This window comes from Columba livia, chromosome 5 (assembly GCF_036013475.1).
Source record: "Columba livia isolate bColLiv1 breed racing homer chromosome 5, bColLiv1.pat.W.v2, whole genome shotgun sequence".
Classification (NCBI taxonomy): Eukaryota; Metazoa; Chordata; class Aves; order Columbiformes; family Columbidae; genus Columba; species Columba livia.
In genome coordinates this window covers 42,186,205-42,212,751 of record NC_088606.1, presented here as the reverse complement: position 1 = coordinate 42,212,751, position 26,547 = coordinate 42,186,205, and the positions used below count along the sequence as shown (strand labels likewise).

General features: G+C 57.6%; 2 protein-coding genes across 4 annotated transcripts; one reads left to right on the top strand and one right to left on the bottom strand.

Moving 5' to 3' along the window:
- Positions 1-86: 86 nt before the first annotated feature.
- Positions 87-2,020, top strand: FREY1 (Frey regulator of sperm-oocyte fusion 1). The gene is made up of 4 exons (XM_021287185.2): positions 87-1,101; positions 1,288-1,361; positions 1,473-1,675; positions 1,788-2,020. The coding sequence occupies exons 1-3, from the start codon at positions 1,034-1,036 to the stop codon at positions 1,607-1,609; spliced, it is 279 nt and encodes a 92-aa protein (XP_021142860.2). The 5' UTR covers positions 87-1,033; the 3' UTR covers positions 1,610-1,675; positions 1,788-2,020.
- MAPK8IP1 (mitogen-activated protein kinase 8 interacting protein 1) lies at positions 1,887-26,547 on the bottom strand. 3 transcript variants are annotated; one of them, XM_065064630.1, is made up of 12 exons: positions 26,132-26,547; positions 18,474-18,579; positions 12,066-12,299; positions 8,153-8,234; positions 7,042-7,917; positions 6,326-6,401; positions 5,710-5,882; positions 5,310-5,419; positions 4,878-4,997; positions 3,803-3,873; positions 3,380-3,478; positions 1,887-2,941 (listed from the first exon to the last, which is right to left on the bottom strand). In XM_065064630.1, exons 1-12 carry the CDS (start codon positions 26,530-26,532, stop codon positions 2,869-2,871), a joined length of 2,421 nt encoding a protein of 806 aa, XP_064920702.1. In that variant the 5' UTR covers positions 26,533-26,547; the 3' UTR covers positions 1,887-2,868. The 3 variants fall into 3 exon arrangements, with proteins under 3 accessions (XP_064920702.1, XP_064920703.1, XP_064920704.1); XM_065064631.1 differs by having other exon boundaries at positions 25,948-26,263; XM_065064632.1 differs by lacking the exon at positions 26,132-26,547 and adding an exon at positions 20,528-20,613.

Here is a 26,547-nt window from a genome sequence, read left to right as displayed (position 1 = left end):
GCCTGGGTCAGGTGGGGTTCCACATGTTGCTCAGCTGGTGACTGTAACTCCAGGTGCCTGGTTGCTTTCCTAGCGTCTGATATGTGCTACGAGGGTTTGCAGAATGGCTGCCAGCCAGTGCTTCGGGGCTCGGCCAAGGGCAGAGGAGAAATGAAAAGATTAATTTAGCAAATACTGTTATGCTGCACTTAATGAAGGGCCCAGGAGAGACCTGGACATCCATGGCCATCCTTTTGTGTCTGCTCTGCTAACTGGGGGACAGGTGAGGCATCAGTGCTCAGTGGGCTGCTGTGGAGGCTCCCCTGGCCAGGACAAAGGGGTAGCCAGCTTGTGGCACTGGGTTGCCCCACAGGCAGCTGCCAGTCCTTTGCAGAGGTTGGAAGCTGGAAAGTGCCAGGTGTGGGTGGCAGGAGCGTTCCTGCCTGACCCATCCTTGAGGGACTCGGGGTGCAGTGGTCATGCACGGCCTTGCCTCAGCACCTGGAATAATGGATGTAGTTCCCCCCACAACCTTCCATAGCAGGCCACCATAGTTGGGGACAGCAGGGACTTTGTCAATGTGCACACTCTCTGGTGCCACCCCACTGGCAGCCATGCCCTGTAATGCAGCAGTGGCAGTGGGCAAGAGCCATGAGTGAGGGACTCTGATCCCTTCGTTTGGGCTTTTAGGGAAAGAGGCTGAAGGCTGTGATGTCTGGAAAGTGTTGGAGGGTTTACTTCTGGTGACAGGGAGACACTGAGATGAAGGGGTTTGCTTTTGGAGGGGTTGAGAGGGAGGCAAAGGGTGGTGTTGAGGCACAGGGACACAGCCATGGAGCTTTGGTTGCATGGGAGGGATGTGTACCAGTGCTGGGGGTCTGTGAGCAGCTGGTGAGGCCTGGGCACGGCCAGGCAGCCCAGGACTAGAAGTCCATGTACCAGAGGCTGTGGCAGCAGCGCCTGAGCAGGGACCTGTGCCCTGTCCAACGCAGCTGGTGTTCAGGGACACCGGGGTGTCTGTGACCTCACTGCGGAGCCTTCGCCAGGGTGCACCATGCGGTGCTGGCTCCTGCTGCTTGCCCTGCTACTGGGGGTTGCCCTGCCACAGCCCCTGCCACAGAGGTGATGGCACTTCCCTCTTCCTCCACCTTCTTGCTGCTCTCGTACCTGCTGAGGTACCCCAGGGTACCAAACCCTTGAGAGCTGGCTGGGCTGGGTGAAGACAAACAGCATGTGGGAGCTGTTATGCCAGTGTGGGTGAGCACTGTAGGGTCTCAGCTCACTCCCACCCCTGGTTTTCCTCCACAGAGGCAGCTACTCAGTTCCTGAGGACTTCTCTGCTCCCTTGGAGCTTCCACAGCAACACTTTGGCCTGGTGGACGGTACAGCTTTCTCCTTGCCACTTTCCATGCACTCATCCCTCCAGGTGGGCAGTTGTCTCCAGCCTCATAGGTAGCCCATGGCTGAGCCCAGCTTCTCTGCTTTACCTGCAGATTATGGCATCAAGCCCAAGCAGCCTCGCTTGAGGACCAAGGTGGCCTGGGAGCGACCAGTGGGGCTGCACAGAGCTGGCAAAAGCAAACGCGATGAGCTTGATTTGCTGGAATACTACTACGATGCCCGCCTGTGAGACACTGTGTCCCTGTGCCCACCGCAGCCTGGCCTCGGGGACCACCCCAGACAGCTGCAGGACAGCGTAGGTGTGGGGTGGGTGGGTTTAAGGGTAAACTCTGCTTTGGGTGGGGACTGGAGCAGATGACCTCTGAAGGTCTCTTTCTGATCAGCATACAATGATCTCTGGCCTGCAGGACCAAACCCAAGAAACTCCAGCTCTTCTTGGGTCCCAAGGGAAGGAGCAAGCTAGGGCCCAAACCCACTGCAATGGGACAAAAGCACAGCAGCCATGCTCCATGAACCATCATATTTAATAGTTGTTGCCATCACAGCAGATCCAGCTGAAGCACAGAGACTGCTGGCCACAGGGACCAGGAGACTCTTCTGCCTTGAACTGGCTCCCTGCAGGCTGTAGCCCTTCCCTGCCCTGCTGCTGGCAGGCACCCACGCAACTCTGCACAGTGGCTGAGCCCCACAACTCTGGGGTGGCCCAGCCCTGCCCCTGCCTCCCACAGCTGGGGGGAGAGGGGGAAAGGCGCAGAAAAAGCTCCCCTTCTGAGGGTGTAGTTACTGCAGGGAGGTACGGGGGGGAAATTTTTTCTCCCCAGGGCACAGATACAAAAGGGGAGGAATGGGGATGGGGGCAGAGGCAGGGGTGAGCTGTCTCAGCTCATCCTTGTGCTGGCTCTGGCAGAGGAGACACTGGGGCTCCCTCTGTCATCCCTGCCCAGCAGCCCTGTCCCCAGGGCCTGGCCAGGAGGCGATGCCCAGGAGGCGATGCCCAGCCAGGGCAAGTGCATCTCCCAGGCTGGAAGTAGCATATGGGTCTTGTTTGCTGTAGCTGCCCTGTCTTCATACTGCGAGAGTCCGACTCTGCCACTGCATTAAAAGTCACCTCAGAGGGGTGTGACGGGAAGCTGGGCCATGATCACAAGGAGGAGATGCTGTCACCCCAGCCTGCAGCAGGAAAGGGCCTGAGCACACTGCTGCCTACCCCACCACCGCTCACAGGCAGGGGCACCTAGTGGGTGCTTCTCCCATAAAATAAACTAAGAGTATTTTGTTCAATAAACACAATTTGTCCAGCCACCCCCCACCCCCATGTCCCCCAGCCCGAGGAAAGGGAGTCATGAAAAAAGATGATGCTCCATGCCCTGGGGAGCCCTGCCCCAGGCCTGCTCCTCCTCCAGGCTCAAAGCAGCTCTTGTCCATGCACGACAGGGGGAAGGGGCGAGGTGGCAGCCCTGGCTATGCAGGAGGTGCCTGTGCCAGCCCCTACTCCAGGTAGATGTCCTCCGTGGGGCACGTGTACTCCACATACTCCTTGTAGAATTGCTGAAAAGCTCTCCTGCAACACAGCACCAGGCAAAGCTGAGCAGCATTTTCCCAGCGAGGCGTTTATAGAGCCCCGCTTCCCTTTTCACCCTTGCTCCCTGCCCCACTGGCAGTTTGACTCCTCACCCCCCCATGCCCAGCTCAGCTGCGACAGCACCCAGAGCTGCCATCAGAGCTGCAGGGTCTCCCTCCCCGCTTAGTGCATGACTTTCAGCCATCTGCCTGCAAAGCCTTGCACCGGGCCTTGTTCCAGGGCTGTCGGGAATACGCTGCCCATAACCCTGTCAGCCCTGGCTCTCAACCCAAACCTCTCACTTGAGGGAAGAGGTGCCAGCCTGGGGCTGGATCCAAACCCCACACGTGTGGGGAGATGGCAGGATTCAGCCTGGCTGCCGCCTTCCTCCTGCCCTTTGGGAGCAAATGCTTCCCTCCCTGTTCAGCCAGGACTCACCCTACTGACTCTGCCAGAGGCTTCGTGGACTCCTCTGAGACAAAGACATGACAGGCAAATCTGTGGTCAGCAGGATGCTTGGTGATGAATCCAAAATATCTGCAGGTGGAGAGAGTGGGTGAGACTGGACTGACAGGCAAGCAGGCACAGGGGTCTGGGACCTGCATGCCCTCTCCCCCCCACCAAAACCCAGTGGCCACCAGTTCCCATGGCCCATGCTCAGAGCTGGGATTAATTCCCATCCAATTGTTGCTCTTGCACAAAGCTACAGTGTTGGGCTCACGGGGGAAGGGCAGCCCTCAGGACCAGGATGCTGGGAAGCCTCCCCTTCCCCTTCCCAGCCCTGCCGCACCCAGGGAACAGGAAGGCAGTGAAGCCTCCCTGCTGCCACTGAGAGCCACCCTGCACTGCCTTACTACTCACTTGTTGTTCTTTGGATGGTACCCACAAAAGGAAATGTTCTTCAGCTGGAAAAAATGGCTACACTTGTTTACCTGGGGGAGAGAGAGAAGAACCATCAAAGCTTTCCTCCCCACCGCCCCTGTGGGACAGCTGGTCTCTGTCCCCTGGAAATAAGCACTTGAACTCAGAGGTGAAATAAACCGGAGCCTGACCCTGGGTTGCAATCAGCAGCAGTTTCAGGGCAGGTCCAAGCACCTGCACCCAGGGTGATCTTGCAGGCAGCCGTGCTGGCTCCTACCCTGGCTGCCTCTACCTCCAGCAGCTCCAGCGGGTTTCCCTGGAGGCCCAGGGTTAGGCTGTGCTTTGGCTGGGTGTCAGTGCTGCTGTTTGCCCAGCACACACAGCCCTTCTCCCTTGCTAAGAAGGTTCTCCAAAACAGCAGCAGATAGAAGGTGAATGTATAACTAAACAAGCCATTCAAGCCTGAGTGTTTGAAAGCTCCCAGCCAGAAATGAGAACATATTTATACAAGTTTAAAGATCAACCAAGTTGATGGCATCTTCTAGATACTGGCAAGATTTGTAGCAATGCCAGCCCAGCCCCCTGCCACAGCACCCATGGCCATAAACTAGACCCCAGCTGCAGAGGAGGTTTCCCAGGCTTGTTGCAAAGCCCTCACTTGGCTCTGCCCAGCATCTGGCCGTGCTTTGCTAGGCTACTTACGCAGAACACTAATCAGCAACCTGCCATAACCAGCTAAAGAGATTACAGGGCAGATCTGGATCACACCACTCAAAATAGTAGCAGAAAGGTTTAGGAGCAGCTGACAGACTACCAGCACAGCTCAGCTCACAGCATCCCCGCACAGTGATGTGCTTGGCAGTTGCAAGGGCATCAGCCAGCAGTACAGCCCAAAGCTAGGATCCTGTGAGGCACAGGGACCCTGATGGTGAGTCTACAACCCCATCGATGGTGTTTCTCACACTCTTAGATGGGTGGAGATCCTCCATTCTCATATGCAAACATGGCCTGTAGCACAGGGGGCAGGAGTCAGCAGCCACAGAAGGGACAAGACAAGCAGGGAGCAGGGTGCTACCTTGCTGTTCTCCTTGGAGTCATCAGCTTTCACAGCAATCTTGACCCCACGCACGCTGATCTCCAGGACACAGCTGGAGGGTGGGTTAAAGTGCACAGTGAGGCGGCGCGTGGTGGCAATCTGGGGGGGAAGACATAGAGACAAAGCCCCAGCACTTGTGAGCAGTGATGATGATTCACCCCTTCCCTTCCCTTCCCTTCCCTTCCCTTCCCTTCCCTTCCCTTCCCTTCCCTTCCCTTCCCTTCCCTTCCCTTCCCTTCCCTTCCCTTCCCTTCCCTTCCCTTCCCTTCCCTTCCCTTCCCTTCCCTTCCCTTCCCTTCCCTTCCCTTCCCTTTCCCTTTCCCTTTCCCTTTCCCTTTCCCTTCCCACTGAGGCTCTGCCCTGCTGCCGGGAGCCAGTGCTTCTGCTCCCAGGGCTGGGGTGGGATGTTACCTTCTGCATAGCTGCGCACAGCACATCGTTCCCCTTGTGATAAGGAACTTGCACCGAACCAAGGAACTTCACCCGAAACTGGTCCACCCAGTCACTGCTCTTGGCCAGAGCTGGAAGAGAGAGCATGTAGTGGGGACCATCTCCAGTGACAGGGAACATGGGCCGAGATCCACCTCCCTGCTCCATATTCCCTCCCCTGCCTGCTTCCCCGCCCATGAAGGCTCCCTGCAGCTCTAGATACCAGCTCCCAGTATCACACCAGAAGCTGCCCATCACTCCCTGCCAGGTGCCCAGCTTGGTCCTCCTTAAGTCCGCCTGCTCAGCGCCAGGCTCTGCTCAGCAGAGAGGAGGTGAACACACAATGGGGGACACTAGCAGGCTTCACGCAGAGATGTCATACCTGTTACGTGGTCTGGCTCCTTGGTGACTTCAATAGCGTAGTAGGCAGGAAAAATGCCCCGGTCACCCGTCCGCATGTTGTAGGCTTCATACCAATAATCTTCTGCCTGCACCTCTACCAGCAGTGGGTCATCCACCTCCAGCTCCAGCTCATCCGCATGGCGAGGAACAAACCTGGGCATGGAGTCACTAGCACCCAGCTGGCCAGCAGCACCGGCGGCCTTCTCGCCAGTACGCTGCTGGGGGGAGAATGCAAAACCCACCGCCCACCCAGGCAGGCAGTACCCTGGCAGGTGTAATTAGCCATGGGGAGCTTAGATGCTGAATAAAGCACCTGAGCAGGTTTAGACTCAAAAGGTGGCAGTATCCTGGCACCTAGGGCAGAGGTCTCCCTATTGCACCGCCCATGCTGCTCCTCAGAGAACACCCAGCTGCCCTCAGATGTCTTGCACCTGCAGCAGCCTGGACAGGGCACAAACTACGGGCAACGGTTTGGTCCCCAGGGCTTCCCAAAAGCTGGAAACACTGGAGTTTGGGCTGGCCCCGTCATGATGGCAGGGCCACACCAGCTTTCCCCTGCAAGAGGCTTGGTATACCACTTGCGCTTGCAGGCTCACCTAAAGACAGCCCGGTGGGTCTGCTCCTGCTCCTCCCCGTTGATCATGCAGGAGAACAACCCAAAGGACTCAGCACCTGGGGATAAAGGCAGAGGGTGACATCTCAGCATTGAGGAGTCAGCACCACAGGCAAGGGAAGGACAGGGGCTGGGCAGGCTGCTGAGGCTCCTGGGGGATGGCTCGGCTGAGATGAAGCCACATGGTACCACAGGAAAGGAAGGCATGGCTAGAGCTGCTGCACTGGTGCCCACTGGTCCCCACTGGGACCACGACCTCCCTGCACCAACCCACGCAGCTGTGACAGTCACCAGCACTGTGGAACTGGCCATGCCATGGGAAGCCCTGCCTGGTGGGGCATGCCACCAGCCACAGTACTTCTTCAGGCTTGGGGAGGGGTGACACACTGCAGGAGGGATGCTGTCCCTCTGCAAGACCACCCAGCCTCTTCATCATCATGGCCATACGTCAGTCTAACCAAAAAAGCAGCCTGAAATGGCTCCGGCCACCTTTGCCTGCAGCTCACAAGGCTTTTCCAGGTCCCCCCATGCCTCCCTGGCCACCAGGAAAAAAGCCACAGGCTGTGGCAAGCAGAGCTGTGGCTGGTGTCTGCTGGTGGCTTTCCATCTACAGAGCACACCCTCAGCCTTGTACCAGGGACAAGCAGGGCTGCCTGGTCAGCAGCCACCAGCCCACCCCCCCCGGTACCCAGCACTCACTTGAGGAGCGTGCCCGGCCACTCATGAAGACGTTGAGAAACTTCTTGGAGAAGTGGATGTCCGCCTCTGGGGTGGAGTCCTCCGAGAGGCAGACTGAGTCACGCTTCAGTGCATCCTCCTCATACTCCTCACCAATGGCCGACTCGTAGGGCGAGGAGACACAGTTGTCATAGACAGTGGCTGAGTCACTCTCATCACTGTAGCCTGAGTAGCACTGCTTGAGGCTGACCAACTCCAGCTGCACGTTCTCATCCACCACCAGCGTGTACTTGACTGAGTCGTAGGAAAGGGCGCTGGTGTCCGAACTCACCGATGCTCTCTGAAGGTTGTGCCCTGGCCGAGAGCCACCACTCCCGCCACCGCAGGAGGCCCTGGGCAGGTTTGTCTTGTCGGGGGAGGACATATAGTCCAGCACCTCATCCTCCTCGCTGATGGAGGGGTTGGTTTTCCCTGCCAGGGCCGAATAGCCGGAGGTGTCAATGTCAGAGCTGATGGACATGCGATTCTCACTGGACTGAGACAGAAACGGCTTGTCAGTCTCCAGGGGATCTGAGTTCTTCTGCACAGGTGTCAGGTAGATCTCTTCTGTGGCCTCCAGCCTCACGTCTGTCTGGTATCGGATGCGGTCCCGATGGGCCTCGGGGCCCCTCGATGTTACCACCACCACACTGGCACCGTGTGGTGGGGGCCGGCTGGTGGCCTGGTGCTTTTCCGGTGGCCGGGATGAGGTGACGCAGGCGGGTGCCATCTGAGTGGCAGCTGTGCGCCGGCATGGGCTCTCCGTGGACGTGCCTCGGTCTTTGGTGGAGGTTGTGCTGTTTTGGTGATTGACCTCATCACTCAGGCAAACGTGGTCATGGGGAGGGGTCTGCTCACCTGGAGGGGAAGGAGAGCAGCACTGAGAACCCCACAGAGGGGGATGCTCCCAAGTGATGAATGGGGCCAAGGATGCCACCAGACTCAAGCAGGACATGCCTTGCCTCCACCTGGGACGTTTTCTCCTGTCTTCTGCTCTGGCACCACTTGCCCCAGGGTCTGGCCAGGGGAGTTACTCCTGAGAGCCATGAAAAGGTGCAAGGAGCTGCCCCTGGCCAGCAGCCCAAGAACTCACCTGTTTTCAGAGGGGATGATGACCGGGACACCCGCTCCTGCCAGCTGTGCTTTTTCCCCAGAGAGTTGTTATTCAGAGTGTCCTGAGGAGAAGAACAAAGCCGCCTTGTAGCCCAAACAGTAAACAGCACATGGCACAGCGATGGCAGCACACATCCCTTTGTGGGTCTGCAGCACTCCGCTTGGCTCTCCCCTTGCCTGGGCACGTGGTGCTCAGGGGGACCCCCTGAGAGCCCCACATCTCGCCATGCTGCTGCTGCAAGAGCTGGTGTGGCAGCTGAAGCAGCGCGGGCAACGAGCCAGTGGGGAGGGAGGCAGATGCCTGGCCTGGATGGCTGCACTCATCCGCCCCTGGGAAACTCAGACACAGAAGACCATGGCTGTGGCTGGATGGTCCCAAGCCAAAATATTCAAGGCCTAAGCCTGACTGGAGCCCACCTGGGCTAGGTGAGTATGCTTTGCTCTGATCCCTCTGGCCCTGCTCACCTTCAAACCACCTAATGTTATTAAGGGGGGAAGTCCTAAGGGCCAGGGGATGTGCTGCAGCACAGCTGGGAGCCAGCTACTAGACGGACTGATACCTGCTACTGGAGTCATCCATGCTGGGTATATATAGGGGTATGCACATACACACACATATGTGTGTATTGATATGTATCTATACATGCACACACACATGCACATACATATATATACATATATATTTTTATACATATATATATATATAGTCCACCAGCAGATGTCAATCCAAATAATCTAGAGAGGTGAGGCAGGATCGGGCCGCCCGTGCTGCCCATGCTTGGGGGAGTTTCGGTGGGTGCTGTGTCCTGCCTGCCCTGGGTGGCTGGCCATGGGCCATGCGTGTGCACACTCGTGTGCACAGGGAAACACAAGCTCAGCTCCACTGTGAGACTTGGGGACCAAAGGGCACCAGGTCCCCTCTAATGAGAACCCTCCTGCAGACAGGGGACAAGTCCTCCCTGCCCACCTCTGCAGAGCATGACATCCCACCTGCCACAGCCCCAGCCCCAGTCCTCATCCTCCCCTTCACCTCCATGTTCTCCCTGGCTGCCCACCCCCAGCCCCTCCTCTGGGGCACCGGGTGTTTCTCCCCCAGCTGCAGCAGTGGCATTTTCCACACCTTTAGTTTTTGCTCAAGTACTAAGCCCAGCTGGGACTCTCTGGATTTTCTCATGGCCTTATCACCAACTTGCAGCTATTACCAGCAGTGCAGGAGCTTCCCCGACTTTGCTTTGCTTCCCCACCAACATGATGCAAGCCTTTGCCCTGAAACTCCACCATGTTGCTGCTGAATCATGGCTGTCAGATCTCTGCCTCCATGTGGGGAGTGGAGAGAGCCCCACCACAGGACTTCAATGACCTTCCAGCATGGCCCCTGCCATCCCCTCCTGTGCCAAGGCAAACAATGGTGCACCCCATTTGCCTTTCCCAGGGACACAATGGGCTGGGATGCGGGCCAGGCAAGCTGCTGTAGTGACAAACCCTGCGCGTAAAGTGCCACGGGGCCAGCACATGAGCCAGCCGGGTTGCCTGGACCAGGACAGGAGGCAGCAACCCAGCAGGCAGAGCCTACCAAGTCCACTCATCCCACAGGGCCAGGGCGCTCTGAGGTCTGTAATGCCCAGCCAGGTGGGAGAGACACTCATAAGGTCTTAGAGGACGAACTTAGACAGTCCCTGCAGCTATTTCTTCCCCTCTGAGAAGCTGGGGATGTTCCTCTCACCATGTCCAGGCCACCTGCCCGGGTTGATGATCACAGGGAGCCCAGCAGCAACTGTGACATCCCTGAGCCAGCTCCTGGCCCTGCAAGAAGCTGGAGCAGAGGGTGGCCTCATGCCCTGCCCATGCACACCTTGCCCAGCATGTGGAGGCTGGAGGCACGGGAGGGCAGCTCAGTGCCCTAGCTGAGCATCTCAGAGAGGACACACAGCCATGGTCTCTTCTAACCACCTGCAGGAGCAGGGAGCTGGGCAGGCAAGGAGGGTGCAGGACAGTTTGGCTCAGCTGGAGGCAGATCTCCAAGGCCAGTCCCCAAGGGATGCCATGCACCCTGTCCTCTCTTCAGGGCACCGCATGTGGGCAGGGAAAAACTGCCTTTGGCTAGAGGTAGGTGCCCAGAACAGGCATGCCAAGCACCCTGTAGCCAGCCTGCCTCTGGCACTTCTCCTGCCTCTTGCTAGATGCCACCAACAGTGCTACGCCAGCCCTGTGACCCCAGCCCCGCTGGCTCCAGGCTCCTGCTGCCAGCTGCAGCAAAGCCCCCACCTCCAGCTATGGCTATGCCTGTGGCCCCACAACCTCCAGCATCCCTCTTCAAGGTGACCATCAGCTCCCTCTCCCCAGCCCACTGTCTGTGCAACAATCCCTTCCCACCAAATTGCTCTCCACAGTACTGCTGCTACCCCTGGACACTGGTTAGGACCAGCTGGATGTGGCTGCCACGTGCCACTTTCTCCTCAGGGTCCCCGTGCAGTGTAGGACAAGGCTGGTGCTGTCCCCTTGTCCATTATGCTTGGTGGGGCTCCCCCCGCCTCCCCAGCCCTGCTGCTTTTGTCCCTGGTGCCAGCTGCCCTGCGGGCACCCATCCTGGCTCTGTGCCATCCTCCTCCTCACACCCATGGCCTCAGGCACAGAGCTGGCACCAGCTGCTGGTGCTGGGCTGGTGACACCCAGCTCCAACTACTCCCCATCTGTCACCCACAGGGACACCTGCCTCTCACTTCATACTCCTCAGCTGAATGTCACCACGATGAAAATCCTCCTACTGGTCAGAAGGCATGGCTGAATGCGGTAGCATGGCAAAAATAGCCCCATGTGGTGCGCACCTTGCACAGGTTTGTGAAGTTTGCAGGAGAGACAGGGCAAAGGGACTCTGGACACTGCTTAGGGGGTCAGCATACAGGGCACCGAAATGTTGCCTGCCCCAGGGATGACAGCAACTCCAGATCTGCCTGGGGTGGGCAGTCTTGGGGAAAACCATCCACAACCTTGTACAAAATCTGAGCACGAGCAAGACAACAGAAGCTCCTCATCCTCCCAGCCACCATTTTGGGCGTTGCCATTCTGTCTCTCAAATTTTGCATGGGATGCTGACATTAATGCTTCTGTTGCCGGGCGCCATTTCTCAGGAATGGTGGCCACTGAGTCCCCACCACTAGGCACAAGGCACCTGATGTCACCATGCTGCCCCAAGGCTGTTGCTGCTCTGGCCTGGTCTGGAGCCCAGCCAGCTGTTGTCCAGCGGTACCAGCACTGGGCTCACCATCCCTGTGGCGTGGTGCCCTGTCCCGTGATGGCTCATTCATGCATTAGGTACACCATGCCTCATTTGTTCTCCATCCCTACAGGGTCCCTTCCCTGCTCCCCCACCTTGCCACTGCCCCACAGGCTCTGCTGGGGGTACAGCTCAGCCCTGCCACATTGTTGCCCCTTCCTGGCCTGTTTCCTCTCCACCTAGACAGAAGGGCTGGAAGAAGGACCCACCGGGCCCCTAAGCCCCAATAACCACCCCCACTGAGCGCAGAGCCTGGGCAGGGGACACAGCCTGCAGGGGCTCGGCAGTGAAAGGGGTGGCACGACAGGGAATGAGCACGTCCCCGTGTCGCCCTCGGGCCCGCAGACCGCTCCCTCCGGCTCCGCAGTAAGGACCGAGCCTACGCCGCGCGCGGGCCGGGGATGCGGGCGGCCGTGGGCGAGGGATCCCCGGAGGGTGTCCCTCCCGGCGGGGAGGGACAACGGAACCTTTCCCCGCCATCCCTCGAGCTGAGCCCCGCCATCTCTCTCTCTCTCTCCCTCCATCCCTCCGAGACAAAAGCCCCCAGCAGCGGGAGCATCCCTCCTCCGACCCGGACTCCCCGGCCCGCTCTCCCCGAGCCCCCCCGGCTCGGCCTCACCTGGCTGCGAGGCACCTGCGGGAAGAGGTTGAGAGTTGTGGGTCTCTTCGGCCTGTAGACATCCGTGGTCCCAGCCGGGGGTTCTTTCTGCAGCGGCTCGGGCGCCGTCTGCTCCTCGGCCGGCGCGTCCCCCGCCGCGTCGATGAGGTCGAGCTGGAGCATCTCCGCCTGCAGCCGGCTGGCCTCGCCGCCGCCCGCCGCCCGGGCCCCGCCGCCCGGCCGGCTCACATGGCCCTGCCGGGATTAGCGGCCGCGATCAGGCCACCGGGAGAGCGGGCGGGCCCGCAGCCGCCGCGCCTCCCGCCGGGGCCGGGGAAGGGGGGGCCGGTGCAGCCGCATCGGCACCGGGCGGCCTCTTCCTTTTAAAGGGGCAGGGATGTTATTCCCGCAGCCGGGGAGCCCCGCACCCCCTCTCCGCCTCCCCAGGCAGACCCGGGGCAGCATCCGTCCTTGTTCGCCGCCCCCCCGTGATGGGACACCCCCAGCACCTCATTCCCGGCAGGTGCCTGTGGGTACGTGTAACCATCACATTCACCAAGAGAGGCACAAATGTGCACGCCCAGGTTTCATCTCAGCATAACAAGGACATTTTTTTACAGTGAGATCAATCATTCACTGGAACAACCTCCCCAGGGATGCATAGAGTCCCCATTTGCTGGAGGTTTTCATGACATGACTGGACAGGTTGCTAGATAATCTCATCGAGGCTCCCTTCCCCACAAAAGGTTGGACCAGATGATCTTTCAAGGTCCCTTCCAACCTGGGCTGTCCTATGATTCTTCCTCCCAAGGCAGACTGTGCCCTTTCTTGGTTGCTATTCTGGTATTCATACAACCACACAATGATTTTGTTTGGAGGTTTGGTCCAACCACTTCCTGGAGCAGGTCACTTGGGGCCTTGCCTGTTGCATTTGAATATTCTCATGGATGGAAAACCCATCGCTGCCTTGGGAACTAGTGCCAGTGCTGCACTACTGCTACGTTTTCTCTCTATGGGGTTGACATTTTCTCTGCACAGCTCTGAGACGAGTCAGGTTCCTTCTTCCCCGTAATATGCATTAGGCAGCTGAGGATGGCAGTTACGTTCCCCTTGGCTTCCTTATCCTGAACAAGCCTCTTCTCATACACCCTGCATTTGTACATATCAGGACACAAAGCCATGCAGAAGGGATGCCCGATGAGCTGTCAGCTTGGCCTTAGCTCCCCAGTCACCCGCTGGTGGTGGCTGTGCTCTGGCTGGGGGCCACTCTACTCCTTCCCCATGCACCCTTGGAGCAAGGTGGGCACCACGGCCCACGAGGGCTGCAAGGAATGGATGCTCCCGTGGGTGTGCTGCTGGACAAAGAGGAACCAATGTCCCCCCACAGCTGCAGGTGTTTAAAGGTCAGTGGTTTCCTTCCCAAGGCACCTTTGTTACAGCAACTGGGGCTTGCACATGCACAGTTTGCTGTGACCAGCAATAAAGTCTGTGACTTGGCATTAGCGAGTTGAATTCCCCATGTTATCAGCTGTTTGTGGTGACTGGAAAGCTCGTCAGTGGGCAGTGGTGGAGTAGGGCATGTTTTTGCAGCTGATGCTATCTGTGTGTCCGGCTGCACGGAAGATGTCCCTTGAACCATGTGAGAAGAAACAGCCCCAGCAGCTCTGGCAGCTCCTCCAAGAGCTCTCACTGCTACCAGCTCCTGAACTGTTGGAGTAAAACCAGCACAGGCAGGGCTCTGCCTGCTGCAGGCAGTGTTTGACCCCTCTCATGGGTGACATTTCATCCCACTGCCCCTGCTGCAGTTCTGGCAGGCACAAGATGAGCACCTGGAGGAGCACTGCCAACAAAACCCAACAAAACCTTTCAGGGCTTTAAATGTTTAACTCCCTTGTTTTTAATGTTAGCCTTCATACAACAAGTTCTGTGTTTCTGTGGCAGGTCACACTGTTTGCTTGTGGCAAACCACATGGATTTTAACAAAGAAACAGAGGCAAAGGAAAAAAAAAAGAGGGAGGAAATGCTAGCTAAATAGACTGTACCTAGCTAAGATAGGTGTGTTTGAGTCAACTCGTGACATTCAACCTAGACTGCTAATGATGCTGCCTCAATAATCCTGTAGTCATCACTCGGAAAACTCACAGAGAAGGAAAAGTCCCAGAAGGATGCAGAAAAACAAAACAGTACCTGTTTTGAAGAAATGTGTGCCCTAAGAGGGATACACCTTTCCAGATTCAATAGCTAGGAGGAAGCTACAACCAACTGCAGATACTTATTAATGGCCTGTAGCACAACAAAGTGATTCTGAAACCACACAGCAATAGATCACCTTACCATCTGAGTAGGACCTGCCATGATCTGCAAAGCAAGGGTAAGGACTAGGTGTTGGGCAGCCTTTCTAACTGGAAGGACAATGCCTCACCAGAACAGGCTGCCTCGGGAGTCCTCTGGAAACAAGTTCCTGTAACCTAAGGCCAGGTGAAAGTCTCTTTCCTGCTCCCTCACTGCTCCAGCCTTCCCTGTCAGAGGAGGAGTAACAAAACCTTTAGCTGGGAAAAAAAAATTTTATAAGCATGGGGAAGCAAAAGGGACTCACCAAGCAGATCGAGCAACTGTGTCCCCTCTCCCTACCACCATCTGTGACTGTTCTGCTCCCATCTTCAAAGCACCAGGAGAAGCCTCTCTGCTCCCAGCCTGTTGCAGCTGCAGCTGGCGATGGATCACAGCGGCAGCTTCACGGGACAGGCTCTGAAAAGCCACCCGGACACAGCAGCCGCCTTGCTGCTGTGTCCTTCGCTCCCAGCCCATGCAGCTGGCTCCATGCCACCCACACATCAGCAGGCTGGCTGGGTCGTTGCAGCTGCTTTCCTCTTTGCCGTGGGTCCAGCTGGCCTCCCAGGGGCGAGCAGCATGCTGGGCCAGTGACAGTGAACATCAAGAGGAAGCCAAGCATTTCCAGCAGTCTTATTATGCTGGAAAACCAAAGCGGGTTTTTTGCTTGTGGGGTGTTTGTTTGTTTGTTTGTTTCCTCCACATATCTGCGTCTTCATGGCTGCTTCAGGTCTTTTCATGCAGATGACAAAGGCTCAGCACAGCCCTATTTCTGATTTTTTGCTTTGGGCACTTGGTCTTGCTCTCAGAGGTATTTCCAATAAAGGTAATATTTTTTCTTTTCATTTCTGCGTTAACTATTTTCTGCAGCTCCTGGAATACAAATGAGGCACTGAGCCTTTATTAACCACAACCTGATTGTTTACTGGGATCCATCTTGCTGAAACCAAGGATCGTCACCCCAGATTTCCAAGCCACTAAACCAAGATCAAACTCAAAGGCCCGACGCTTCTGTAGGAACTGTTCCTCTCAAAATGCCTGACTGCCCCACTGGAGCCAGCTGCCATTTGTGAGGTAGGGGTGACATCCCATGACTTGGTGATCCCCGCTCCCGCTCTGAGTTCAGCAGCCCTGAGGCAGCTCCACTCCTCTGCCAAGCGTTCTCCTCAGCCCACCCCTCGCTTCGCTCCTGGTTTTAATTCACCCGAGACTTCTTGTTGAAATTAAGGGGTGCTTCAGCCACATTTGGGAACATTTCTCATTCTTGGTACAAGGTCTCCCATCCATGAGATGCAGTCCTCGTCATTGTATAGAGTTCCTTCTCACACAAACATCAGTCTACGCTTCCTTGCAGTTTCTGTCTAAGCCACTACTTCTGGAAAGCCGCTAAAATAGTCCACGATGAAGTCATCTCCATTTAATCAGGACTGAAAAAAACCCAAACCCCACCTCTGTTTGGGTGTTGACCTCCACACTAGCTGCCCATTCCTGCCACAGGGTTTTGCTGCCAAGTGGCTCTGTCTGGAGCCGCCACCTTGCCAAGGTCACCAGATATCCCCATCCAGCAACTGCCGCCTCCAGCCCTCTGGCAGGGCTTGTCCCCTCGGTCCTTCCCAGTGCTCTCCTGCTCGCTGCTGGGGCAGGTATGGTGTCTTCCCATCTCTCAGGAGACTCATTGCCCAGTTAGGAAGCTTGGAGCAGCTGGATGCCCCCAGTCCCGCAGCTCGCCGCCTCCCCAGAGCTTCTGTTTCTCCTTTCCCCATTGCTCTTTGCTCTGGTGATCTGGCAGCTTGCTCTCACCCTGCATCCCTCGCTCTGTCACCAGGCTTTCGCTATCCAGGGCCAGCCTTCCATTCTGTGTACCACAGGAGCTCTGCACCATTGGCACCGGGAGCTCGCCATGGGCAGGGCATCAGTGCACGGCCCCCCTGGCCCTGGCCCCAGCGTCAGGCTGACTTGCCAAGCCAGCCGTCCCCACGTGATGCAATTAGCTCGGTGATGCTGGCTGCGGGTCATTACTGATTTGCTGGCCCCTGCGCTGCGTGCAGACCCGGCCAAGCTGCTCCCTCTGGGCCTGGCTGCTTCCATCAGACGGATCCTGCAACCCTGTCGCCCCAAGCTTACTCTGGATGGCAATTGGGTTTGAAAGCTCCCTGGCTCTTGCCTTCGATATTTGGGATTGAAAAGCCCCTCTCACCACCATTGTTGTCACCGCTTTCAGTTCTGCTCCTCAGGCAATCCTCCATGTCCCATATAAACCATTTGGACATATTTTTAGTAGGCATTTTTTCTGAGTGTGGTATGCTTCTTCCTTTGCAGTGTCTATGAATAGCACATTGCTTGCCTGGGGGCAGCCATGCATCTCCCTTCCACCCCAGCAGACTCTCAGTGCACCCAGTGTTGGTGCAGAGCAGCTCTGATCTGTCCCTGGGAAAGGCGCGAGGCTCACTGCTGAAACCCAAGAAAACCCTCTGCCAAGGATCAGGTCTCTGCATTATGACACAGGGATGCAGAAACCCCTCAGTTAACTGTTTTAAATGGCAAAACAGTTTATTTTTCCTTACCCTCAAGGAAGAGCTGCAGCAGTTGAGCTGCAAGTACCCTCACCTCCTTATTCTCTGCCTACCAAACCACAGCTAAGGCCTGGCACTCTGTGAAGAAAGAAGAAATATTGTCCTAAGAGCCCAGTGATGCTATAAGCAGAAGATAACGGTGGCAGCTAATGGGAAGCATCCAGCAATGCACCCACAGCCCCAGCCTTCCTCACCTATTGCAGGCAGGAGGATTAACCAACGCTCTGCCCTTGCTGTGGCTGTGTCCTCATGGACACCCAGCACTGGGTTTGCCTTTGGTTTTGCCTCCAGCATTATCCCTTCTTCCTTTTGTGTGCATAGCCCATGAGCCCGGGATTCTCCCTGTCCTGCCCTGGCCATAACATCCCGGAGCAGGAGGAGGCTGTGACCAGAGCAGAGACGTGGAGCAGCAGCCAAATTTCTGCTGGGAAGGTCCTGAATTAGACAAAGGAGCCCAGCAGAACACCTCCACCTCTCAGGGATGAGGTCTGTCTGTACCCTCCTGCCTGCAGCAAGGGATTCCCAACACCACAAACTCATTTTCTAATTTTAAATCTGCAAGCAATTCCTTTCCCTTTCCTCTCCTCACTGGGTCTTTATCAGTTTTGCAGAGAAAATATTTCTCCTGAGAGATGAAATGATTCTCAAACCATTTGATTGCTCCTCCAGAATCTGCATCCCTTTAGCATGAAACACATTGGCAAAATGCAGGCTCCCTGCATAATTCCAAATCAAGTGTAATTCTCAGTTTATCTCCATATTTCTGCCCCTGTGGCCTTCTCATGCAGTTCAGATAGCGGTGTGAACCGCGTCAGGGCCTCCACAGAGTGCTCTGGGGTGATTGAGGTGGATGGGACCTGCCTGCAGAATCTGCACAGGCTTCATGGCTCCCATTATTTCACCTGCTGCCTGCTGGGGCTGGAACCTCTTCCTCCATCCAGTTTCACCAGCATGCCAGGCCTCATGCTTGCTCCACTTCCAAAATGCCCAAGGCAGCTGACAAGCCAGAAGTAATGCCCTGGGTAAGCAGAGGAGGGCTCTCACCATGCCAGCCCAGCTGCACCTCCATGGCCAGGGATGCACATGGAGGCAAGGAGCAGGTCCTGTAAAGGACCCTTGGTGCCACCTCACACATGTCTTTGCTTTCCAAGGATGACCATTGGGTGCCAGGGGCTTGCTGGCCATCCTGCTCAAATGAGGGGGAAGTCTGCAGCCATGCCCAAACCCTTAGGCTCATCCCTGAGGAACAAACTCAAACCCTTCCAGCAGTGTGGACCAAAAGGCACCAGCTTTGAGATGCCTTTTTGTCCCTTCAGTTTGGCTGGCTCAGAAAGGGTCTGTGCTGTGCCCCAGTGACAAGAAGGCACTGTTGAGCAGAGGGAATTGAGATCATGGCAGTGGTAATGCTGAGGAAGCATTGCTGGCATGGGGACCTTGTGGTCCTCCATGGGAGCTGACAGTCCCACCAACCCCACTGTCACTCTCTGCCCATCCCCGTCTCCATCCTTATCCCCATTGCACTTACCCGGGTGGCCAGGCTCTCCTTGCAGTGCAGGCTAATTCCACACTCATCGGTGATCTCAGAGAGGTCTTCATCCTCAAACTCCTCAAGGCTGATGTCATGGGTGAGCCTGGAGGGAGTGGAGATGATGTGGTCACTCACAGAGAAGGCAGGAGGGTGCAGGGTGGTGCTGCCTGCAGGCAGGGACCAGCACCACCCACCCCAAGGTGAGGCTTTCTTGGTCTTGACTGGGGAGGAAGACTGGGAATGGGGGTCCTTCTGGAGGGGACGGGTCTGTCCCCACCAAACATCTGGGCTTGGCATGGTCTGCAGCTGCGGGAGGCAGGAGGAGTGTGCCTCAAACCAGCCCCTGCCTGACCAAAGCCAGCAGGGACACGCAGATTAGGAGAGGACAGGACGGACAGCACAGCCAGGTGATCCCAGGAAGTTTGGCTCCCCTCATCCCAGGTTAGACTCTGGAGTTGTCCCAGCTGGGCACAGACACCCAGCAGGGCAAAGGTTGGAGTTACAGGGAGGGAAATGCTGGGGGTCCTGGCAAGGCACAGCTGGAGGATGGCCCCACTGGGATGGGTGACCACATCAACACCCACAGACCTTGCAAGCATCACAGACCCACTGGCTGTGGCATGACAACCTCCCAGCCATGGCTGCGAGGAATGTCCCAGCCCAGCTGCTTGCAGTAAGAGAGGGCAGTTATTTCCCTCTGCACCAAATTCACTCCTCGAGGTGACTGTGGGTATCCCCGCAGCCACCAGGAGTGCAGAGCCTGCCTGCATGGCCTCAGGAGTCCCTTAGGGCTGCCAGCCCCACAGGCTCATTATACCCCTTCAAGAAGTTTACAGAGATATCCTTTTAGTGCTTGGAAATGCACTGATGAGCAGGCTCCTTGCATGCTTGATTGTGTCCCTGGGGGACAGCAAGACACTTCTGGCTTCTGTGTGCTAAAATATTTCTCCATGGTGGTACCATGATTCTCCTCCCACTTATTCATTACCATAGAGGTAAATAAAAGAGCCCAGGTCAAAAGTCCTCTGCCAACCAACTCAGACTCCCGAGTTTATCTGGAGTGACCATGGGTGCTGCTGCTCCCATTTGCTCCCAGCTCCTCGGGCTGGGAGATGCTTCAGTGGAGGTGCCATGCTGAGCCCAGCACCCTGCTCTGGCTTGGCCCTCACCATCAGGGAAGGAAGGGGAAAGGTGTTTTGTGACCTGCAGAGCTCCTACCCTTGCTTAAAGCATCATGCACACTCCTTGGGGCTCCTCCCTTGCAGTGGCACCATGCCAGTGCTATGGAGGGGCAATACCTCCCTTGTCCCGGTCCCCAGGAGAAGCCCAGGGGGGAAGGAGCATCTTCTCTCCATGTTTCTGAGGACCATGCCAGTGGTGGGCTCCAGGGGCGATGTGGCTGGGAACAGCTGTGCCCATGGGGGCAGCCTCTACAAAATGCATCAGGGGGGCACATATGCAGCCTTCAGAACCTCCCCCCCTGTCTGCTGCTGCTGCCCATGGAGGGAGGGAATGCGGAGCAGGAGGCTCATGACGAGCCTTCAAAGTACAAATCGATTTCTTCTCCGGTTACATGGGTCGCCAGGGTGGGACACCATCAGCTGCTAATGCTCGGCAGGGGAGTGCAGCAGCTGCTGTGGGGTCCTGGCAAGAGGCATAACATTGTTGAGGGGCTGGTAGGGGCTCCCCAGCGCTGCAGGAGCAGCTGGGGTGGGTGGCAGTGCCCCCAGCTCCAGGATGGGGACAGTCAGCCCTGCCCATGCTCTCAGGGACAGGGACATGATGCGCAGTTCTCCAGCACCATCCCTGCCTGCAGATGCCGGTGCGTGGCAGGATGTGGCCAGCGCCTTTGTTGCTCCGGTGCCCAGCTGCCACGCAGCTCCCAGCGCAGCCGGGAAAACTTTAGGCTTGACTGGGTGCCAAGTTTGCTCCTGTCCTGTGGCCACCGCTCACGGAGAAGGGCGATGAGCCCACGGGTGAGGGGCTGCTCCTTGTCCCCCTGCACACCCGTGGGGACAACCTCCCCCCGCAAGGCCCGGCCGGTTTCCTACCATTTCTCCCACTGATCTTCCAGCCAGTGCTCCTCCTCGGTGCTCGACTCCATTTTCAGAGGCAGCTGCATTGAGGAAGACCCCCCTTCCCTGGGGGACACACTCCCACCCCAAAAAAGATCCCTGGGCCTGGGCTGAAGAAGAGTGAAGGAGGTGACTGCTGAGCCCCAGGCACCCGCTGCCCCTCTGCCTGCCCCAGCGCAGTCTGTGGCTGCCGGCGCTGCTCTGTCTCCTCACTGCGCAACCTGGGGAAGCTCATTAAAAATAGATGGAATCAGCTGTCCTGGAGGGGGAAAAAAAAAAAAATAACCTCCCCAGCTGAGCCAGTGCCAAGTCCCTGCACTCTGCCGGGGATGCTGACTGCCTCCGCCTGCCAGCCAGCCAGCCCGGCTCCTGGTCCTGCTCCAGCACCCGCTCCCCAGCACCTGCAGCGGGCATGGGGATCTGGTTACCCCGGCACGGATGCCTGCACCACCTGGCCTTCTCCTCCTGCCCTTGCAGCATCACTGGCTGAGCCAGGCATGGGCAGCTCTGCCCCTCTGTGTCCTGCTGTGGGAGACGAGATCATTCGTCCGGCTTCTCACCAGGTAGAGCGGGGCTGCTCACCGACACAAAGGTCAGAGTGTTTCCAGCACAGTGGGACTGGCATCACGGCCGGCTGCATTCCCCAACTGAAGGGATGCAAGAGGAGCACATTTGCCAAAGGGCAAGCCTGGCCGGTGTGGAGCAGCTGCTCCCGTCTGCCCCCACTGAACCCACCGCCCTGTTTCTGCCTCAGGCAGGGCCACCCCTGAGCTTCCCCAACCTCTAACCTTGTTAAGGGCCAGAGAAATACCTGGTGAGATGCTCTGCCATCTTCCGCCCCTCTTCTGCTGCCAAAATAAATAGGAGCCTTTCCCAGGAGGGGCTGCCAGGTATTGCCAACAAACTGTTGGCACAGTGGCCTTGGACAAACCTCCATCACCCACTTCCTCTCGGACCCATTTGCTACACACTGACATCCCACAGACCATGAGCCTCTGTGGAGCTGTTTGCCCCTTGTCCCATCGGGATGGAGCCAAATCAGCCCTGGGAAAGAGGTGCCCACCCTAATTTTGAGATGGGGACAGGACATCCCCCTCCCCACCAGCTGCACATACACTGCTCTGGCACCCAGGGGTGTCACAGCTCACTACTGCCCGTCACAGTGCTGCCCTGCTGCCCCACTCTGGCACCCACCCCAGGAGCTCTCCTTGGCCCTCCAGCTCAGGGGCTGTAAGTGACAGGTGTGTTTCCACCAACCTGACTGGCACTGCCAGCTGCTTGGGACCCAGCTTCATCCCTGGCTGGATTAAGGTGCATGATGTGCACAGGAGTCCAGCTCACCAGGTGGCCTGGAGCTCTCCACTGAGCTAGCCGGTTGCTGGCTCTCACCCCACCAGTGCCGTGCCACTGGAAAATGCCGCTCATGTTCATCGTCTCTCAGATCCCCGATAATGGTATCCAGGGCTCCATCTTCCCTACCAGCTCTGCCTGGAGGCACCTTGTCTGCTTAAAACCTCCTTACTTGTTGCAATGAATAAAGAAATCTCTTTCACCGTATTACTCCCGCCCTTTCCTCCTCTCACGTGGATGCTTCAGGACTTCCTAGGAGATACAAGGAAGCCTCTCAATTATCCCCCAGCTCCCTGTGCTGGAAACACCCCTGCCTTCCTTTCTTGCTTCTTAAAGGGACTAAAAATACAAGAAAAATGAAACAGCTCTGAGTCCCCTCAGCTCTAACATGGACTGTAAAAGTCTGAGCAGGGTCTACGCAGGTATTTTGGCCATGTTCCCTCCCCAGCGGCAGCAGCAGAGGCACGGGTGCCACCTGTGCGCTGCTGTGGGCAGGCATCATGGTGTCGCAGGTACATGGGGCTTGCCCCTGACCACAAGGGTGGGCAAACCCTGCATCTGAGGAGGTTACATGTTACATCCTCTTCTGAAGGATGAGCTGAGAGACTCCTGGATGCTGGCAGCCCTGCTGAGTGCATGAGAACTGATAAACTCAGGACAGGGATCTGCAAGTGAGGGGGCATATGTGGGTGCATGAGTGGAGGCAGCTGTTACCTGCCCTTAGCAGGAGCAACTTGATTGCAATCCCAATAACAGCCTTATCATCAAGCCTGGCTACTGCACCTCCCTTGACTCCATCCCCTGCCAGGGAATAGGGGATTTTAGCATCACCTCCCAGCCCACCACTGCCGCGCAGGGCTTCCCATGCAGGGACTTGGCCAGGGCAGCACACTGTGATGGAGCTGAGGGCTCCAATGAGCCCGGCTCCCTGGGCTGTACCCTGACACTCTCCTCCCAGCCATTCCTGTGTGGAAGTACTGTAACCACCATCTGTGGGAAAATTAGTACTGTCTTACTAGCCACAGAGACCTTTTTAGTTAAACAGAGGAGAAGGTGCCTCTCTCTCCCTCCATCAAGAAGACATCCCTTTTGTCTCCCATCACAAGAAGACAGGTAGTCCCACTCTGATGCCCAGCTCATCACCTCCAGAAAGGCTCTTCCAACGGCTACAGTGAGCATGGCAGACACATAAAACAACCCATAAAGCTGGAATTGATTTTTGCCTCAGCCTGAAGCTGCTTTCTTGAACTTCCCCAAAAGATGGAGGGGTCCTTCCCCTGGAGACCTCCTCCCCTCCTGAGGCCCTGGGAACAGCACGGGAAAGGTCTGTGATTTCCGCTAGGCTCCCCGAGGAGCAGAACAGTTTCCTCCTGTCTCCTGACCTGTGCAAAAACTCCTTAAGTGTCTCCTCCCCCAGGAGCCTTCCTGACCCAGCAGCTAGATGGACTGGGGAAACCAGAAGGAGATAGAGATCAGTCACTGATCCTGCAGGTCCCAGTTCCATCAGAGCCATAGTCGGGGAGCAGTGGGGCAGGCAGCACAGTGAGCGCTGCAGGGCCCTGCACCCAGCTGCACCCCTGTTGTGCTGGTTCTCCCTGCTCCCTCTTATACTGGGCAGAGGGACACCCACTCCCAGAGAGGGGCCAGAGAGCCCCTTACAGAAAAGTCTGGCCTAAAGCACTGGCAAATCTTGGCAGGGTAAGGAACTGCAACACGGTGTCCCAGGGACAGATGCTAAGGAGCTCTGGTGGGGTGCAGCCCCAGCTGCAAGGTTTTGGGAGCTTTAAGGAACAACAGGGAGGCTGGGTGAGAACTTTTTTATTGCTGTCTCCTAAAATGCTGTTCTTGTCACGGTGAGCAGCCACCTCCTGGCTAAAGGAGGGTTCACCTAAGCATCCTTCTCTTCCCATCTCTTCTCAGATAACATTAAACCATCAACAGCAATGGGGACCTGCCAGATCACCATCTCTGGCCACCAGAGCTTCAGACCCCTGCCCATCGGGCCACATGCTGGCCAGCACCAAGTTCTCTCTTGATTCAAGCCACCTGATCACCTAACAGTTGAACCGGTGCGTTGCTGTTCAGGGAACTAGAAGAGCAGGTGCATGTACCGGAGAGCTGAAATACTCTGTCTTGTAAGCAGCAAGCTGGGGAGAGGGCAGGGCTCCCACAGGATCCCACTGTCATCCACAGGATGATCCCTCACCCTAAACCATGCTCATTGCTACCAGCTCCAGCTGAGCTGCAAGGGATATCCCCTTGCTGAGCACCCATGGTGGGGACAGAGCACCTGGGACAGGCACAGCCCAATCTGTGCCACATCATCTAGCTCAGAAATGTTTCAAACAGGCCTCCCTCCTTGCATGCCGCTCCCCACCTCAGTGTCACCACTGGCCTGCCAGACCCTGGCCCAGTCTCAGGTACCTCATTAGCATCTCCTTCTGCTTCATATCACACACCACAAGCTCAGCACCTGGGGAAGAACTCATGTTCCTGCCTGAACACCCCAGCTCTCCATCTGGCTGCACAGCCTCCCCAGTGGAGGTAGGTTCTTCCCTGGGGCAGGCTGGCAGGGCACCGGGCTCCGTTTCCAAAGGTCTGAGGCACAGCAAGAAGCAGCAACTCATTCTCCTTTCCCAGAGTGTTACTGTTTGCTGGGGAGGAGGAGGGTGCCCAGGGGACAGACACTGCATCCAGGACAGCATCAGGTGGTGAGCCAGACCCTCTTATAGGTCCGGAGCTGCTTGGCAGCTCAGCCTCCAGCCCCTGACTCGGTGGCCAAGCCCCTTCTCCATGTTGGACATTTCCAGAGGCAGCATTTAATCGCTTGATTTGCAGGGTTTACCCAGCCATGTTGCAACAGCTCCCAGCAGCTCTCGCAGGCAGTGCTGCAATACGAGGCGGCTGCTGAAGCCCTGGAGCCACCTGGCAAAGGGGCTCCAGGAGCAGAGGAGCCCTGCAGGGGTAAATTGCCTGAACAGCACCACAGCTTGACTGCACCTGCTTACTTCCTCACATGGACCCGCTGGCCCCCGAGCCACAGGGGCTGGGACCTGCCAGAGGCACACAAGAGCTCAGCCCCAAGTGTGGACCAGCCCCTCCTCCCCAAAATCTCACCACACAAAGCAGCTGGTACTGATCCCTCCTTCTCAGCCAGCTGCCCTGCAGCACCCCTGGGTGTCAGAGGCAAGCAGAGAGCAATGGCTGATGACGGCACGGGCGCCAGAAGCAGCGAGCCTCCCCTAGATGGCAAGCGAACAACGCTGGGCACAGCACCCACGGTCAGCAGCAGAGCTTCCTTACCCACCCATGTCCCCTCCCATCCCAGAGCTGCTTTTGAGGGTCACCAGAGGCTGCAAAGCCCCTGGCCCTGCAGGTCAGCACCTCCGGCTGTCCGTGGCCTGGCCTCTGCCATTGGAAGTCCCTGTGAGCAGCGTCACTGGGTTTCGGAGGAGAGGGAGCCCCCTGCATCCCAAATCGATGGAAGCACTTGGTATTGCCAAGAGGATCAATTCTGGCACTCTCACACCATCTCACTGGGGTTCCTGTTTCACAGGGGTGGGAAGGAAGAGGGAGCACCTGGGATTTCTAGGAAAGGGCTAGAAAAAGGCTTTCTTAGCAGTGGGGAGAAAGATTAAGCTTTTTTTTTTTTTTCATGAGGAAGAGATGTTTGAAGAGAAGACAAGGCAGGTAATGAGGCTGGGGGATTTGGAGGGGGACATGGGGCTGGCAGGAGCTGCAATGGCACATAGGGTGAGGGCCAGCATGGGGGGGGGCTGAAGCAACATACGGGGTGGGTGGGCTGAAGTAGTGATGGGGGGCCTGGAGTGATGTATGTGGTGGGGGTTCAGTGGTGCTGGGGCTGGGGGGTTGAAGGGACGGTGGGGTGGGGTGGGTGGCCGAAGGGTTTGGTGGGGAGGAGGCAGAAGCCCTGGACGAGGCGGGGGCCCGGCAGGGCGGGGGGCTGCAGCAGATGGGGAGCGCTGCCCGGGAAGGCGGGCAGGGGCAGCCCCGCGGGGGTCCCGGGGTGAGGGGGCGGCTGGTACCTGAAATTGGGGGGCGATGCGAGGTGCAGCCCCAGGAAGGGGGAGGAGGCGGGCGGGGATGCGGCTCCTTTCTCTCGCTCCGCCATTCCGTGGCTCTCTCCATGCAGGCGGAGGGCGGGCGGGAGGGAGGGAGGCAGGGAAGAAGGGAGGGGGATGCTGGCGGTGCTGGCGGGGAGGGACATACCTGCCGCCGGGGAGGGAGCGGGGGGATGCAGCCCGGGGGCTCCTTCCTGTGGCCCCCGGCGACAGCTGCAGGACAGATGCGGCCACAGCTGGAGGCGACACCCCGCACTCCGTCCCCAGCCGCACCGCCCGGGCCCTCGGAAACGCCGGCCCCGACGGGGCAGATGTGTCCGCAGCTGGATCCACCCCGTTGTGCCTACAGCTGGAGACAGCGCCCCCCCGGGCAGATGTGCCGCAGGTGGCGGCAGCAGCCCCACAGCCCCCGGTGCGGGGGGCGGCCGCGGTCTCCCCCAGGCCCAGGGAAGCAACCACAGGAGCAGGGCCGGCTGGCAGGCAGTAACCCAGGGCTATGTGCAGGACGCACAGGGCCACCTGCCAGGGTCCCCGCAGCAGCAGAGACATGCCTGGTGGCAGTGG